This window comes from Thrips palmi, unplaced genomic scaffold (genome assembly GCF_012932325.1).
Source record: "Thrips palmi isolate BJ-2018 unplaced genomic scaffold, TpBJ-2018v1 HiC_scaffold_16, whole genome shotgun sequence".
Taxonomy (NCBI): domain Eukaryota; kingdom Metazoa; phylum Arthropoda; class Insecta; order Thysanoptera; family Thripidae; genus Thrips; species Thrips palmi.
The window spans coordinates 3,887,249-3,902,129 of record NW_023144625.1 but is presented as its reverse complement, the minus strand read 5'-3'; the positions used below and the strand labels follow the sequence as shown (position 1 = coordinate 3,902,129).

The 14,881-nt window shown below is 44.8% G+C and overlaps 2 protein-coding genes across 30 annotated transcripts in view; one reads left to right on the top strand and one right to left on the bottom strand.

The window, feature by feature from the left end:
- Positions 1 to 2,087, bottom strand: part of LOC117642390 — a 22,423-nt gene extending 20,336 nt beyond the window's left edge. Inside the window, exon 1 of one of the 9 annotated variants that reach the window (XM_034380514.1) lies at positions 2,065 to 2,087. Coding sequence is in view for 2 of the 9 variants with exons in the window: in XM_034380496.1 (XP_034236387.1) it covers positions 575 to 580 (6 nt within the window). In the remaining 7 variants the exon portion in view is untranslated. The other 8 variants (XM_034380499.1, XM_034380513.1, XM_034380507.1 and 5 more) reach the window with 8 other exon arrangements.
- Positions 1 to 14,881, top strand: part of LOC117642391 — a 15,101-nt gene extending 220 nt beyond the window's left edge. Inside the window, exons 1-4 of one of the 21 annotated variants that reach the window (XM_034380537.1) lie at positions 1,108 to 1,128; positions 4,939 to 5,030; positions 7,609 to 7,839; positions 13,600 to 14,881. In XM_034380537.1, the coding sequence (XP_034236428.1) occupies position 5,030; positions 7,609 to 7,839; positions 13,600 to 13,817 (450 nt within the window). In that variant the 5' untranslated portion in view covers positions 1,108 to 1,128; positions 4,939 to 5,029 and the 3' untranslated portion in view covers positions 13,818 to 14,881. Of the gene's footprint in view, positions 1 to 1,107; positions 1,129 to 1,451; positions 1,482 to 1,875; positions 1,905 to 2,028; positions 2,094 to 2,867; positions 3,093 to 3,228; positions 3,323 to 3,450; positions 3,574 to 3,640; positions 3,666 to 3,707; positions 3,890 to 3,929; positions 4,224 to 4,412; positions 4,443 to 4,491; positions 4,633 to 4,656; positions 4,788 to 4,938; positions 5,031 to 7,189; positions 7,263 to 7,608; positions 7,840 to 13,599 lie in introns of those variants that run through there. The other 20 variants (XM_034380521.1, XM_034380536.1, XM_034380519.1 and 17 more) reach the window with 20 other exon arrangements.

The window sequence follows — 14,881 nt, the reverse complement described above, 5'->3', positions numbered from 1 at the left end:
CAATCCTGCGCATGCGTTACCGGGTGGTGGAACGACCTCTGCGCAAGCGCAGAAGGTGTTAGGAGGGCTGACTTCTGATCTACCGTATCAAGATACGGAAAAGTGGAACCGACTGTTCAGTAGAAAAGGTAGGTCACCCTGCCGAAACAAGCCGGCTCACATTCATGCTGGGCTGACGCGCCACGACTTTCCACGTATTCTGCGCGAAGGATCGAGTGCCTCCAGCACATAGGGTACTTTGGAGAAGAGCTGGAGCGGAAGTTGAGAAGAAATCAAGGAGAACAAAGTGTGCGAAATGTGTAAGAATGAGCGTCTGCGTCGCCGTGCGTTCAGTGCGAATTCATTCACCCGAACTCAAGGCGGTCACCTCTCGTGGTTTCGACGAACTTCCGGTTCCGATTAAGGCAAAGTCATTCAGGGCCCTATCCGACAGTCAGCCACCCGTCGTTCTTTGAGAACAATCAAAATTTCAGAAAATTTGAGTATGCTCTCGAAGAGCCAAATTATGACCTTTTGGAACATAGACCAGTCTTTTAGCTACTATTTCTTCGGTAGGAAGCTCCAATGTTCTCACATTCATCACAATGCTCCCACCGATACACCGGGGATCTCGAAAGAGGGTTTCGAAGAGCTTCAAGAAACCCTATATGAGTGTTATCGCTTGGCCAGCTCTTTGTTTATTGCAAGAGTTTGTGATTACGGCATTTGTCTGTTGCCAAAGGGTCCTGACACTGAACAGTACGTAAACCAACACATTTGAATCATCTTGGTTAGTTATTCACAGTTATTTTCTATTTGTTTTCAGATTACTATCGAGCCCTCAACTGTTGGGAATAAGAGTGCGTGGCCTCCCCCAAACCCATCCCGGGTGGCACGTCTGTCTGCGCAGCCAATGCGTCAATGATATGTACTTGGCAGGACCAGCTTCATTGTTAAATCACTCCGACAACCCTAACGTCGTCGTCAGGGGCAAAGGGCATTTGGCAAACGTCACCAGATTTAAATCAATAGGGAAAGACGAGTTGGTATGGAAATACCAGAACTATACCTCGAGCCCCGAAGAGGAGTTTCCGATGCACTACCTAACCTGCTGCAGCACCAAGTACTGGACTGATCAGACACCTTGAAGTAGGTCGAGATCTGACGAGATCAAGTAGCAATCAAGTAAGATAGGGTACTTCGGAGGAAACCTAGACCGGAAGTCCGCGACAGAACGGGAGAAACAAAAGAGCGTCGCGCGGCCGTGCTGAGCGGTGATGGTGGGGGTCGAAATCGCCGGAGTGGGGGGCAGGCGGCGCGCGCACGTTACCCCCACTCTGCCCATTCCGTCCCCCACCACCGCTCAGCACGGCCGCGCGACCCTCTTTTGTTTCTCCTGTTGTGCCGTTGACTTCCGGTCTGGATTTCCTCCGAAGTACCCTATTGCCTGATAAATGGGTTCCCCTACGTTGACCGTTTGAGTGATCATGTGGATTGAGTAGGTCTGAAGAGACTTCAGTGCTTCTTTCTCGTCTGTTTTAGTTGTCATTCTAAAGTACGTTCCTGAATTCGCGGTTAACGCCGCGCTTCTCTGACTCAAGACTTTGCTTTGAGTGGCGTTACGCAATCTTCATCAATCTGCTCGCGATAGTAACCCTTATCACTGATTTTTCTTGTTTATTGATCACACCTTAAGTGGTTTTGCGTAACGTTCCTTTCGCTTTTCCCACCTCGTGTTACGCAGCGTGACCGAGCGTTACGCAGGCGAGATTCATCCGTCTTACGAGACGTTTCGTATTTAACAATCGTTCCCTGTCAAAATGTACGATGTTTGCTCATAGGTTTACAGGGTACAACCAAGGAATTTTGGTACGGAAGAACGAAAGTAAACCCTATTAATAGCATCGGCACATGTGTACAGTGTGGTAGGAGAACACCTGCTCAGTAGCTAGCTGTTCTTAGGGCTCATCTTTGTTCTTCTTCCGTCTCTTGATTCAGTGTTCGTCCATAGGTTATTGGGTCCTGCAACATCTTGATACGGAAGGACTTAAGTAAATCCTAAAAATGGCCTCAGCACGTGCGTACCGGTTGATGCTAGAAAGCCTGCTCAGAAGGTTCACTTTCGTTTTTCTGTCGTCTCCAGATTCAGTAAAGTACCCGACAGAGATAGATAGTAGTTCAGTAGTGGAAGTAGGCCCTCCCGGTCAAGAAAGCTGGTTTCTGATTGGCCGACGCGCCGCGACGTCCGGCATTTGTCGACCGAGGGATGCCGTGCCCATCCTGCGGGTCCGCGGCCTCCTCCGACGCCGCCCACTTCATCGATGCCTGCCCCATGACAGACCGTGCCTCCTTTGAAGATGAAATGGCCAAAGCAGATCTTGCCACGTCTCTGCACGATAGTATATCACCCCCTCACCGCCCTGCCAGCCACAGCTGCCCTCCTTGCCACTAACCCTCTCCTGAAATTTTAATTCCTCCCGCCTCACTCCCCCGCCCCTTTTCAACCCCTGGCTAACTTAAGCCATACGGCTCCGAGGTCATCAAAAACAAGAAGGAAAGACATCAAAGAATTGATATCACATGGGAGGGACTCGTTCTTTACAAAGCTAGGTTGATGTGTCAGTCGCTGATCGTTACATGAATTGTCCTCTGACGATTTGTAATTTTGCCTTTTAACGAACGCTTCCGGTTGGTTCTCCTCTCAGGCAGGGAACATCGATGCATCGCGATATCTTGAGATATCGATTCTCGTGCATAATCGAATTTACCACTAGAGTCCGCGAGTCCGTGCCAAAAACCTGAGTTTTCCATGACCAAAACCCTCAGAAGAAAACAGTCAAATGAAACTTATTATTTCATCTCTCATCTCGAACATAAGACGTGCAACACCATCAAAACGAAATTCATTAAGATGACACAGCTTGCAGTTCTGAGACATGTATCATGGTTAGGGTCAAACAATGTTTCGTTATTACCAAATTTCTCAAAATTATCCATTGTCACTTGCAAAAAACCCTCCTAGATTTTTGTTGACCAAAGATCTCGTGTCATTGTTGTTGTACTTTGCGTTTCAGTGGCGTTCAACATCAAAAGATACAGACACGTGAAAAGAGGTTAGTTTCACATAGTGCACTTAAAACGTCTCTCTTTCATGTTCATTTTCTCAATATTTCTCATTGCAAGTAAAAAAAAAAGTTCATTTACGATCAAGCGACTGACACTCCATCTTTCATTTGATACCACTCTCATTTTCCCACATGCTGTGAGATCTGAGATGAAAGATGTCCCCCCCAAAACTCATTTTTGAACACATTACTCGTTCTCTTCACGTAGAGTTTTGTATGTTAGTGAGTGGTGCGTAAAGAACGAGTAAAAAAACAATCGACCGAGGGATCGAATGCACCTAGTGGAGCAGACCTCTGCTAATTTATTCATCCGAACATTACGTCGACCTCGTGGAATGTCAAGGAACTTCCACTGTCCAAACTTCCTACTTCGTGACACAGCCTTTTTGTGTCGCATCCGAGAGTCAGCATTTCTGACCAAACAGGCGCCTTCATTACGTTAAAACCTTCGGGTTAAACTGTGAACTAAGTAATGCGAATTAAATGAGAAGTTAGAATAGACTCCCTTGCGTCGTCCGATTAAGTGGTGAAGGAGATAGAATAGATCAAGGGAGACTTCGTGTGCGTGTTCCTCGTCCTGTCGGTTTATCACCACCCAGAGAGGTGTTCCCAATTTAACGTCTAACGTAGTTAAGAGGAAACGATAGCCGGCCACATGGAGGTCCCCTAGGGCTGTTGATTTTGGTCTTCCTTCTTCCGGTCTGCCATAGCTTCCGCTTCAGAGTATCTTTGCAATGAGTAGAATAATCTTGCTACTGACGTTCAGTTTCCTAGTTGCTTTTAAGGTATCCCAAACCGGATGTTTTTAATCCTTCAGTAGACGAATGCTGATTCTGTTTAAGTTGTTGGAAGGAACACGTGGTTGTAAGGCTTCGGGCGGTTGTCGAATTAGCGCCGTACGAAAACGCACATTCGCATTCCTGCCTCTTCCGAACTCCGGATCTGCGAGGTTGACGGATGGATTCCAACCTCCGAAAGTAAAGGTCTCAAAACCACGCCTGCCATTCAGTGGCCGTTCCTTCGATACGTTACGAACGGGGTTTTAGGGTTTTAAACCGTTTCGACACCCGAGCCCAAACAGCGTTACGCTGCCCCGAGACCACTTTCCTCGCTACCAGCGTAACGTTATGCAAATTTATTAAATTTGCCCGCTATTGTTACCCTATTTGACTGCCTATTATTCTTTTGTGCTCGCACTTTGCCTGGGTCTTGCGTAACATTACGCCCGCCCAACCAATGGTTCGCAGCGTCACCGAGTGTTACGCAGGCGGAATTCCTCTCCCCTCCTAAACGCACCGTACGCAATAGACGTCCCCCGTTGGAATATATGATGCTAGTGTATAGTGTGTTCCATTTATTCCTGAGTCGTAAGATGAATATATTGAAGCATTGCCAGCGGCTCATGCGCTGACATTCCTTGACACCTCGGTGCGCGAGTGCAGTGGGCTCGCCGTGTTTAGGGCTAACTAATAGTTGTTCTCCCGTTGCAAGATTCTCCAGACAACCTCTTGATCAACAGTCTTTTCAAGTAGGGTGTGAATAGGCCTTTCCGAAAAGAGGAAGAAAAGAAGTACACACTTCCGTCCCCTCGCCTGCGGGGGGAACCGGAAACAGTTCCAAATAAATTGACCTTTTCAGCAAGCACAATCTAATTCCATCGTAAAATTAAGCTTTCTTGAGATAGTGGGTTTACACTTATCATGATGAAGCGCCATTTGGCAGCTGTCTCCGGCTTATGTTCTTCTTGATCTACACTTCAGACCTTGCCAGAAGTACCTATCCTTGTCTCAGTGAATCCGTCACGTTTTAATGATCGCTTGCCTCCTGTTTGCAGTTACCTGAGACGGCTCCTTGAAGTGCTCTGCCAGCGGTGTCGTGTTCGTGTCGTCTTCGGTGTTCGTGCCTCCGACGGATTCAGCAGCAAGAGTGAGTGTTTGTTCTGAAGCTTTGCTCTCTTCTGAACTTTCTATCTTCTTTGCCTTTTAAAGTGAAGCAGCAAGTTTCTCCAGTTTACGTTAGCTGATCTATCTTAGATATAGTTCGTGGGTCACGCACCATTTTCTACTCAAGCTGGCGTATGTTCTAAATGTTGGTTCAATAGCTGAACATATGCCAGCTTGTGGGCAAAATTGTGCGTAACCTACGAACTATATCTTAGTTTTATTAACAAGCGGAAACCGCAGTAATTTGAGACGATAAAACACGTTGTGTGGGCCGTGTGCTCTACCTGGGGAGTACATGCATGTACACTTCAACCGAGGGGGTAGTTACTCAGGATTTTGGTGTACAGTCTATTACAATTACGCAGTATTACGCCTATTACGCGTAATTACGCCTGTATTACGCGTTATTACGCCTGTATTACGCGTTATTACGTCTATTACGAGTTATTACGTCTCTTAGTACTACGCGTTATTACGCAAGTATTACGCGTTATTACGCAAGTATTACGCGTTATTACGCAAGTATTTCGCGTTATTACGCGTCTAGTATTAGCGGATACCGATTGAGATAAACTTAGACTATGGCTTGCAAAATTGTCCGCGCTACAACGTGGTGGTGTCAGATTTTCAATCGTTTGCTTGTACGCTCTGTTGTACGTTTGCTTGGCGTTATCGTAGTGTTTCGGAACTTTTGCGAGATATCTGAAGTTTGATCTCCTTTCGCTAAACCCTTACCACAGGGCCAGTGCGAGAGAGAATAAAATTCTCGGTGGCTTAGGCGTTTAGAACATGACAAACGCGCTTTTACAAGCGGTGCATTTAACCTCTAGAGTTGCAAAACCCAATTTTGTACCAGGGATCCTCACTGAGAAAACCTTACAAACTATTTAGGGCCTTACAAAGAAAAGTAGTTTGTATAACAAAGTATTTTGAGCATACGTAAGCTTACAAAGAAAATACTTCGTAATTTACGAACTATTTCTTCGTATAACAAAGTATTTTAGTTTGTTATATGTATGCTCAAAATACTTCGTAAGGTTTTAAGAGTGCTTAACTTACCTCATAAGGGCATCATAACGTTATGATAAGAGTTAAAGTTATTACCCTTAACTTCTAACATCTTTTCAAAAGGGTAAGTTATTTTTTTATGTCTCAAATTTGTGTGGATATACTTTTGCAAGTACTTTCTCAAGTCCGTACCCTTAACCTTTAGCGAACATTGTCTTATGTTACGTTATGAAAGCAGTGTTAGTTAAATGTTAAGTTAAGTTAAGGATCCCTGTTTTGTACCAAATGTCCTAGTTACGTTTTAGATCTCTATGGTCGCCCCAGCGGTCGTTTGAACATTCCAAACACACCATGCCATAGGGTAAACTATGGCCAACAATCGGCTCGCTGCATGTATGGACCTAAAAAAAGCAAAAATCACTTTTTAAGCGAATGAGAAATATCAAGTCGGCTGTCCGTTGCCGGTAAAATTGACTTAAAATTGAAAAATAACGTGTTTTAAACACTTGAAACGCTAAACCATTGTTAATAATCGAAAGGAAATTTTGTGTAGAATCCAAACCTGACCTCGTTTGATCGATTTGATGAAAATTTGACAAAGTTCTGTCGATTTTAGTACCGCCGTGCAGAGCGGCCCGTCAGCAGCGGTGGGGCGTGGGCTCACGCTCACGAGCTCCCTAGGCCGTTTCCGACCCCTGCACATACCGTGCCAATGTTGAAGTGGCGGGAAAATGGTTCAGTCGGGTAGAGGGGGCAAGAACAGGAAGAGCGAGGAAGAGGGGTAGTGAGGAGTATCGCCGCGTCCTAGCCGTCACTACTCCTTGTATCAGGGACTTAACAAGCGTGCCGAAGTGAATGACATTTCGCGTTATTACGCCGTTATTACGCGTTATTACGGCCATTACGCGCTATTACGCGTTATTACGCCAGACATGTACAGTCTATTACGCGAGTTAATACCCCCTCGACTTCAACCTGGAGTGTGTACATGCCAAGTGCACTCCAGCGGTTGAAGTGAACATGCATGTACGCGCCAAGTGGAGTGTACTATGTACACACATGAGTTTGTGGAGTGTCCCTAAACCTTCTATTACCGACCCGAACTCAAGTTGTGTTGAATTGCACTTCGCTTCCACCGTTTTGACACCCATGTTTTTTGTGGGGGTAACTCAAAACGGAAGGCACCGGCCTCCCCCTCACTTTTGGGGTGATTTCAGATTTACGCATTTTTACTTTATTTTGTTACGGTAGTGGGGTTTTTGCCGGTCCTAGCCTAGGAGTGGAAATTTTGTCTCAGGAATTCGAAAACCTTCGAACATGAGTGAAAAGTGTGAGATGTGTGAAGTTGCTAGTGAATCTTGTTTATTTCAACCGAATCGGATGTCTCCATGTCGAAACTTCCTCGTGTAAATTCTTTTAACTATAGTTTTTCTCCTATGTTTATTCGAAATCAATTAGTAACGAAGGCCCTATGATTTTTTATCTATACGGATTGGAATGTGTTCGCGCACATCTGGAAGTGTCTGACGTTTGTTTCTTATGTTTTGTTTCAGTGAACCGTGGTCGAGCAGGCCGACCCAAGAAGTTGGGCAGGACGCCCAGGGACCTGGCTGCCATCATTAAGGACAACGACTGGTCCATCGATGACGTCACAGTGTGGCAGAAATTGGCGCGAACTCTCATTGACGATCATTCCGTGAACAACCCGATCAAGGTCAAGAATCTGGCTAACAAGTTCAAACGACACCGGGAGGAAGTCAGGGGAGCTCTTTCCAGCCGTGATGGTAAGTTTCGAGTTCAGCGAGTCAAATCATTTTAACTTCCCCAAACTTGCTCAATTGAAAATGTCACGAAGTTTTATGACCCGAACTGCCAAAAAAGTGAGAATAGTGACTTTTGAGGCCAAAAAGTGAGCAAATTCACTGTTTCGTTTTAAAAGTGAGAATAGTGGGCCGCTAGCATCCCTCAAGTCAGTTGTCCGGCCACAGCCACACATTGCGTTACCGGTCGCCTCGGCCCGCGCATGGCCTATCTGACCGACTTTTTAAAATTTCCCGGATCAAAAGTGAAATCCCCGGATTTTTCCCGGCGGCCCAAATCCCCGGAGTTTTCCCGGAATTCCTGAACGCTCCACACCATGCGCAAGTGATTGCACTCCTAGCCTTTTACTGACTATTTCTCATTAGCAGGCGCATTTCGGTAAGCAACCATTATACTAGGTGTCGTCCCTAAATACCTAAAATTTTCTTTGTACTTTCCTTAGACAACAATAAACCACAACAGCAATCAGCAATTTTTAAGTAATTCAGATAAACAAAACTAAGTTTTATGGTTGCATTTAGAAATGCATCTGTTTATGAGAAATAGTCAGTAAAAGGCTCAGAGTGTGCTTGCACCATTCGTATTCTTGCTCTGGCGATACTAAATTATCGTCTAAAAAGATACTCATGTATCGACTTTGGATTTGGAGTGTGGCAGCAGTTGAAGTGCACTCTCACTTGACTTTTTATCACTTGGCAGAAAGTTTTTTGTGCTAAGGTAATATACATTATTTTCTCTTCAGAATTGCACGATTTTGTTTATTATATAGGGTAATTAGTCCATTAATCCTTACGTTTTGTCATTTGCAATGTACCTTTTAGTCTCTACGTGATCTATTAACAATTTTATCTGAAAAACGATTTAAAGTGTGCATAGTTCAAGAGATAATTGGCTGAGCGATAGCGAACCCCACTCAGGTGGGGTTGAAAAGTTTTGTCTGTCTGTCTGTGCACTGTTAAAAAAATTCTGAAAATTCAGACCGAAAGTGTCAGACTTGTCCGTCTGAATTTCGTTTTCAGACTAGAGTCCTAATATTTGGACCGCAGGTCTAAAAATACGGACCTTGTAGTCTGAAAAAAAATTTCAGACGCGGCGGTCTGAAAAATCAGACTTAACAAGGTTTAATAATTTGCCCTGCGAGTCTGAAAGTAGAATTCAGCGTCCGGTCTTAATTTTCTGCCTGACTCGTCTGACTCCCGCCCCCTCTCTCTATACGCTGCTTTAATCGGACTGCCCCGAAGGTAGCACCCAGAGTAGCCCTCTTTATAGCGCTCTGGGAGCACCTTGACCAGCGCCCGAAAGCGATCTAGTTTGTCTCGGACTTGTTCGGCTGAGTCCGTTCGGCACCGAGCAGGGCCGAGCACCGAGCCGAGCCCAGTGCAGCGGCCGCAGGACTGTCCCCGCCGGTGCATTCGCCCCGCAAAGCTACCGCTAGATGGCAGCACCGTCGCGCGCGGCCTCAGGGTGAAGCGGGTCTTGGCCTCGTCACTCGTCACCTGCCTTGGTCCGCGCCGGTTCGGCTCCGTGCTTGCGATGTCTCAGTATGCTACATTTGAGTGAGATTACTCGTAAATTTTCGCCCTAGTTATTCAATGTTCCCACACAGACCAACCTCCACGCGGGGTACTGTAAAAATCGAGCTAAAATGACATTAAAACGTTAAACTTCGAAGATCCTAACCTCTCTGGCAGAGCTCCGGGATCAGCGCTCTGCGCACTCTTCTGCGCATGCATTCCGGCGCCAGGCTAGACCGGACTTCAAAAATGCACACCGACCACCTCGCACTCGGCACCTTTTTTAGGGCTTATCCGAAGTCGTATCGACTTGCAGTCTTTTCCATATCATAGGAAAAATCTTGAAGATAAAAAGGCACTATTTCGTGTTCCGAAACAATTATTTGTTTCAGAAATGTGTTAGTAAAAGCGTTTGGACTCTTGGCAGCGCGCAGTTGGTTATTTTGCATCGCGTTTTTCAGGGGGAAGGAGTCGAAATTTATGGGGGGTCAAAGCGAGGCGATTGTGAGGCTCGTCGAGGACTATCATGTGCCGAAAACTGATTTTGAAAACCTCAAACCGTTTTCTGAAGCCAACAGATTTTCTGAAAAACAGACTTTTTGTCATAGAGACGTCGCTATTGGTCCGATTGGATTCGGATTTGGTTTGTTTATAGTGTAGCGGTAAGCTCTACAATTTTTATCCCGACGTCTTTTTTCTTTAAAGACTTCGTTTAGCCAGGAGGACGATATAAAGGGTCCATTGGTCTCCGGTGCGCTACGGTGCAGTGTCCGAGCAGTGCGTGCCTCCCCCTCCACGCACCTCCGAGACCAGCCGTACCCTCTGCCCGACGTAGTTCCGAGAGTGTCCGCCAGAGCTGCCACTTTTGCTTTGCGGAGCGAATTCTCGGAAAGTCCGGCGAGGCAGGGCCGGCTGGAGGCGCCCTCTGATTGGCTCGGCAAGGAGGGGAGCGCTAATCCGTCGGCAACTCGGAATGTTTTGGCCGACCCGGCGCCCTGCACGCAAAACGTCAGTCTCCAGCAGTCTTCCAAGGTGCACACATCGCGTGTATTTTGCGTCAGGTCCACTCGCTCGGCGCGCTGAAGTCATGTCGACGGAAAGAAGTGCATTTTAGTTCGAAGTGTTTTCTGCTGATGACCCTTCTTGACGCTGTAGTGACTCTGCGCTCGCTGTACGCATCTCCCGAAACTGAAGGGGCGGGCGGTGAGAGGGCGAGAGGTGTTCTAAGTTATTCGCCTCTCCCCGTTCACACTCGTCCCCAAAGTGCCTTCATCGGATATTAGTTCAAACTTCTGGTTGGACGAATCTGATACGTTCACTTCGTGTGCACCGGTGCGTGTTGGATCGTGTGCTTGCCACAGTGAGTTAATTGTTACAACCAAGGTTTGAGTTGATTTTGCGATGATAAGCAAAGAAATTTATGGTTATGATGACTCAAGTGACCAAAGTGACTTTCTAAGTTTTTTTTCTAAATATTTGTCCACATATCTCAATTCCTGGATAAAAGTTCCTTTCCATTGCATTAACTCATGCACTAAGAGTTGTACACCACCTTATTTTAGTTTCTGAGTTATGGATGTTTACGTTAACTTTTAGTCGTTTCTCTCAAATTTTCCTCACGACAAAGGATTAGCTACCCAGTCTTCATATTATTGTAATTATATCTATTTTTGCAAAGGAAATAGATAGCTTTTTTAAAAAATATCTCCCTTAGTTTTCCTGAAACACCATAAACCAATAATAAGGCAAAGTCTTTTAAATTTGAAGAAAAATAAAAGTGGGCCTGATAAGTTAGCTTTTTAAAAGCTAATACAGCCTCTTCTGGACTTGTATTTTCAAATTTGACAACGCTTTCTTTTTCATATGCAAAAATAGATATAATTGCCAGAATCTGAAGGCTGGGTAGGTAATCCTTTGTCGTGAGAAGAATTTGGAGGAAACGACTAAAAGTTTACGTAAACCTCCGTAACTCAGAAACTAATTAGAGTTGGAGTCCCCAACTTTGAGAATAAATTTATCTAGTAGTGGTGGAATTTTGACCTCAAAATGAACTTCCTGTGACAAGTATTTCTAGGACATGCCAGTTTCACTTGACAGTATCCTTAAGGTTACAAAATTGACTTTGACTAGCCACAGCAATTTTCATCCTTCTTAAAGCATTGGTTGGATCAACTTTCATATATTACCTTGCCCGCACTGCGCACAAAGAGGGAGGCGAGGGGTATGGGAGTGAACTGCTGAAAGCAAATTCAGACCAGGAAGCCCTTTTTTAAGAAATAAGACATCTCAATTTTAAGCTCAGCAAATTCCTAAATTTCTGAGTCCAGCGGTCTTAATACCAATTCAGACTAGAGGTCTTAATCCATATTCAGACTTGTGGTCTGAATTCACAGGTCTGAATTTTCAGACCGCATGTTTCTGAAAAAGTTGGTCTGAAAATTAGGAGTGCCTTTTGCGAAATTTTCTTCAGTTCATTTAGTCTGAATTTTCAGAATTTTTTTTTAACAGTGTGTGTGTGTCTGTCTGTCTGTCTGTCAGCACTACTACTCCTGAACGGCTCGGCCGATCTGGCTGAGATTTTGCACACTTTTTGGGTATGTCCTTGGCTCGGCACACGCGAAATTTCTCTATCCTAGCTCAACTGGTTCAGTTTTTAAAGCCGAAAAACACTTAAAAAACGGCGAAAAATCGAGTTTTCTGCCGGCAAATGCCTTCTGCCTTGAAGAAAGGAGGGTCAGGGGGCAGAGCCCTCCAGCCCCGGCTAGTTGAAAAGTAACAAGGGTAGAGATCGTGTTATCTGTGGATGAAGCAACTCTATCTGGAATGAAGGGGGGTCTGCGGGCTGCGGGGCGGAGCCCCCCAGCATGCAACAATTTCGAAGTAACCGACGATGGGCAAGCCATGGCCTGCCGAAGGAAGGCTAGCGCCGCAGGCCAAGGTAGGTACGCAAGACGCGGATTGGAGGAACAGGCAGCGAGACATCGCGAAGCCTGTTACGACAAGACGCGGTCTGGCGTAAACCTACCTTGTAAACCATAATACGGCCTGCTCTTATAACCAGGGTTGGCTATCATAAACGAAATTCATTTTCTCACTTTCTCGAATATCTCCTAACGGCTGTCCGATCTGAGTCTTGTTTTCAACCTTTGACGGATCAGATTCCAACAATCGTTATTTTAAGGCTTTCCTACAGACTTTGACTCCTTATTGTCGTTTATTTTGTACATTTTTCAACTGAACTGTCAAAATTTCAATAACGTTCTTACAATCATGATAAAATTGAAAAAAAAAGTGGTGAAGGAGTCCACATGCATGAAAGAGGCAGAGAACATCTAATTACGGAAAAGGACTGATCTACTTAACAAGGAAAGAAGGACCTATGTAGGCCACATGTTCCAGAGATACAGCCAGATACAGCGAAAATTTGGAAATGAATTTCGTTATTGGTTGCCAACCCTGCTTAGAACGTCATATGCAAGAGACTAAAAAGTTCATTTGAGTGCGAAGGTGTGCGGTGGCGACCCGTTAAGTTTTTTGCCGATGAAGACAGACTTCTAAGGCTGTCCTCATAATCTGCGCGTGTGCTCAAGATTCGTCGAGCATGGTTCATTTTATCCAAACCACTGAAAGTGCCTCAAGCCCAACTGTCTTGAACAGTGTGACCGCAGGGGCACAGTTTGAAACTCTGTGCTGCCAGGCTCAAATTTTAAACAGTGTGCCACTCACACTCAACTCTCATTCCCATGAACAGGGCATCACGTTTGAAAGAATGTGCCAAATTACAACTTTCTCTTGAGCATTGTGTCAGTCTCGTTCGAATGTGAATAAGCTCGTTTATGGTTGATTCACATGAATTTAACACAATGCTCAAAGGAACGCACTCTAAATGTCTTACGAAGGAATTGGCGCAAGCATAATACGAAGGTTGGTTTTCTACGTATTACGAAGGTTTTTCTTTGTATCTCTCAACGAAAGAGCTAAAAAGATTCGCATTTACGAAGAAATATTGCTTCGTATTATGCTTGCGCCGAATTTACTGTAACATACGAATAACATAAGTCAAATATCAATGTAAGACATTTAGAGTGCGTGTCATTGGTCTCATTCGTTTCATCGTGATGTCACGTTCCCTCTTCGTCGCGTCCGCAGAGTACACACGCGGTGTCCACGTGCGAGTCTGTCATTATTGGATGTTTTTGTTGTTGACAGTTGGTCCACCTGCACGCGGCGAATCGTCCACGGCGGACTGGTGTACGGACTGCTGGGCCCACGTGACGGACGCGTGCCTCGAGGGGCACCGTCTGCTGGACGCGCAAACGGCCGTGGAGCAGGAGCGGGCTCATCTGGAGTCTCTGCTCCAACAGGTGGAGCGCGCTCAGGCGCGGGTGGTTGCCGCGGCCGCCGCGGCGGAAGCACGCTCGGACTGATAAGAGTGTTTCCTGTACGTACGTAGGGGCGCCATTGGCCAGAACTCACTCTTTTTTAGGGTTTCTTGTAATGTGTTGTTATTGGCCAGAACTCACTCTTGTTTAGGGTTTCTTGTAATGTGTTGTTCAGGTCTGAACTCACATTGGTTTTTTTTAGAATGTCCCCTGTAATGTGTTTCATACTCACATTAATTTTTGTAATGTTTCCTGTCGTGTGTTACATAAGTCCAAAGTCATATTTTATAGAGAAAATTCGCTGCAATGTGTTACTTAGGGGTTTCGTGCAATGTGTTTCCTGTCTAAAGTCACATTTTCTTTTGAAGTGATTTAATAATCTTTCCCTCTAATTGTATTTTGTTCGCTTTGTAATCGATTATCATTGTGACGTGTACATTTCAAATTGAGTTATTGCTATGAAATGGAAAGAGTCTGTTCGTACTGTCATATCTTATGCATATCTTTGAACGGTTTATATGTTTGCTTGAGCGGACTTTTTTAGTTCTATCTATATATCAGTGACTTTGCTTTACAGTATTGTAATAGTTTTTATTCATTCGTTATGGTTTAAGGCGGTCACTGCCTGTCATGGATTCAGTTCCTATTGTTGTATTTTAGAGAACACAAATGGAGTGTTCACGTAACAGTTTGGACAGGACAGTCTGTGTTTTATTTTTTCTTTTGAGATTGGCTTATCTCTTGTTTTATGATACTTAGTTACTTTCAATATATGAATGTTTTGGACATGTACATTTCAAAGCAGGTCATTGCCATGAAATGGATAAATAGTTTTCATGTTGTAGTATTTTACTGAGTACCTATAGGGGGTTTTAGTTTCTGGTTAGGTAGACTGCCTCGATTTATGTGAACAACATTTCTGAAATCAAAACCAAAATACCGACATGAGTGACTTTAGGTAGATTATCCTTAGCAGAAATGCTGGTTGTCCGTAGCCTGTTCACACCTTATTTTGACTGATTCTGAGGCTCGGTATTGAATGATAATGGATATTTTGTTTATTATATGTGGATCATATCTCTTATGCTAATAAAAAAAAACAACGGTGA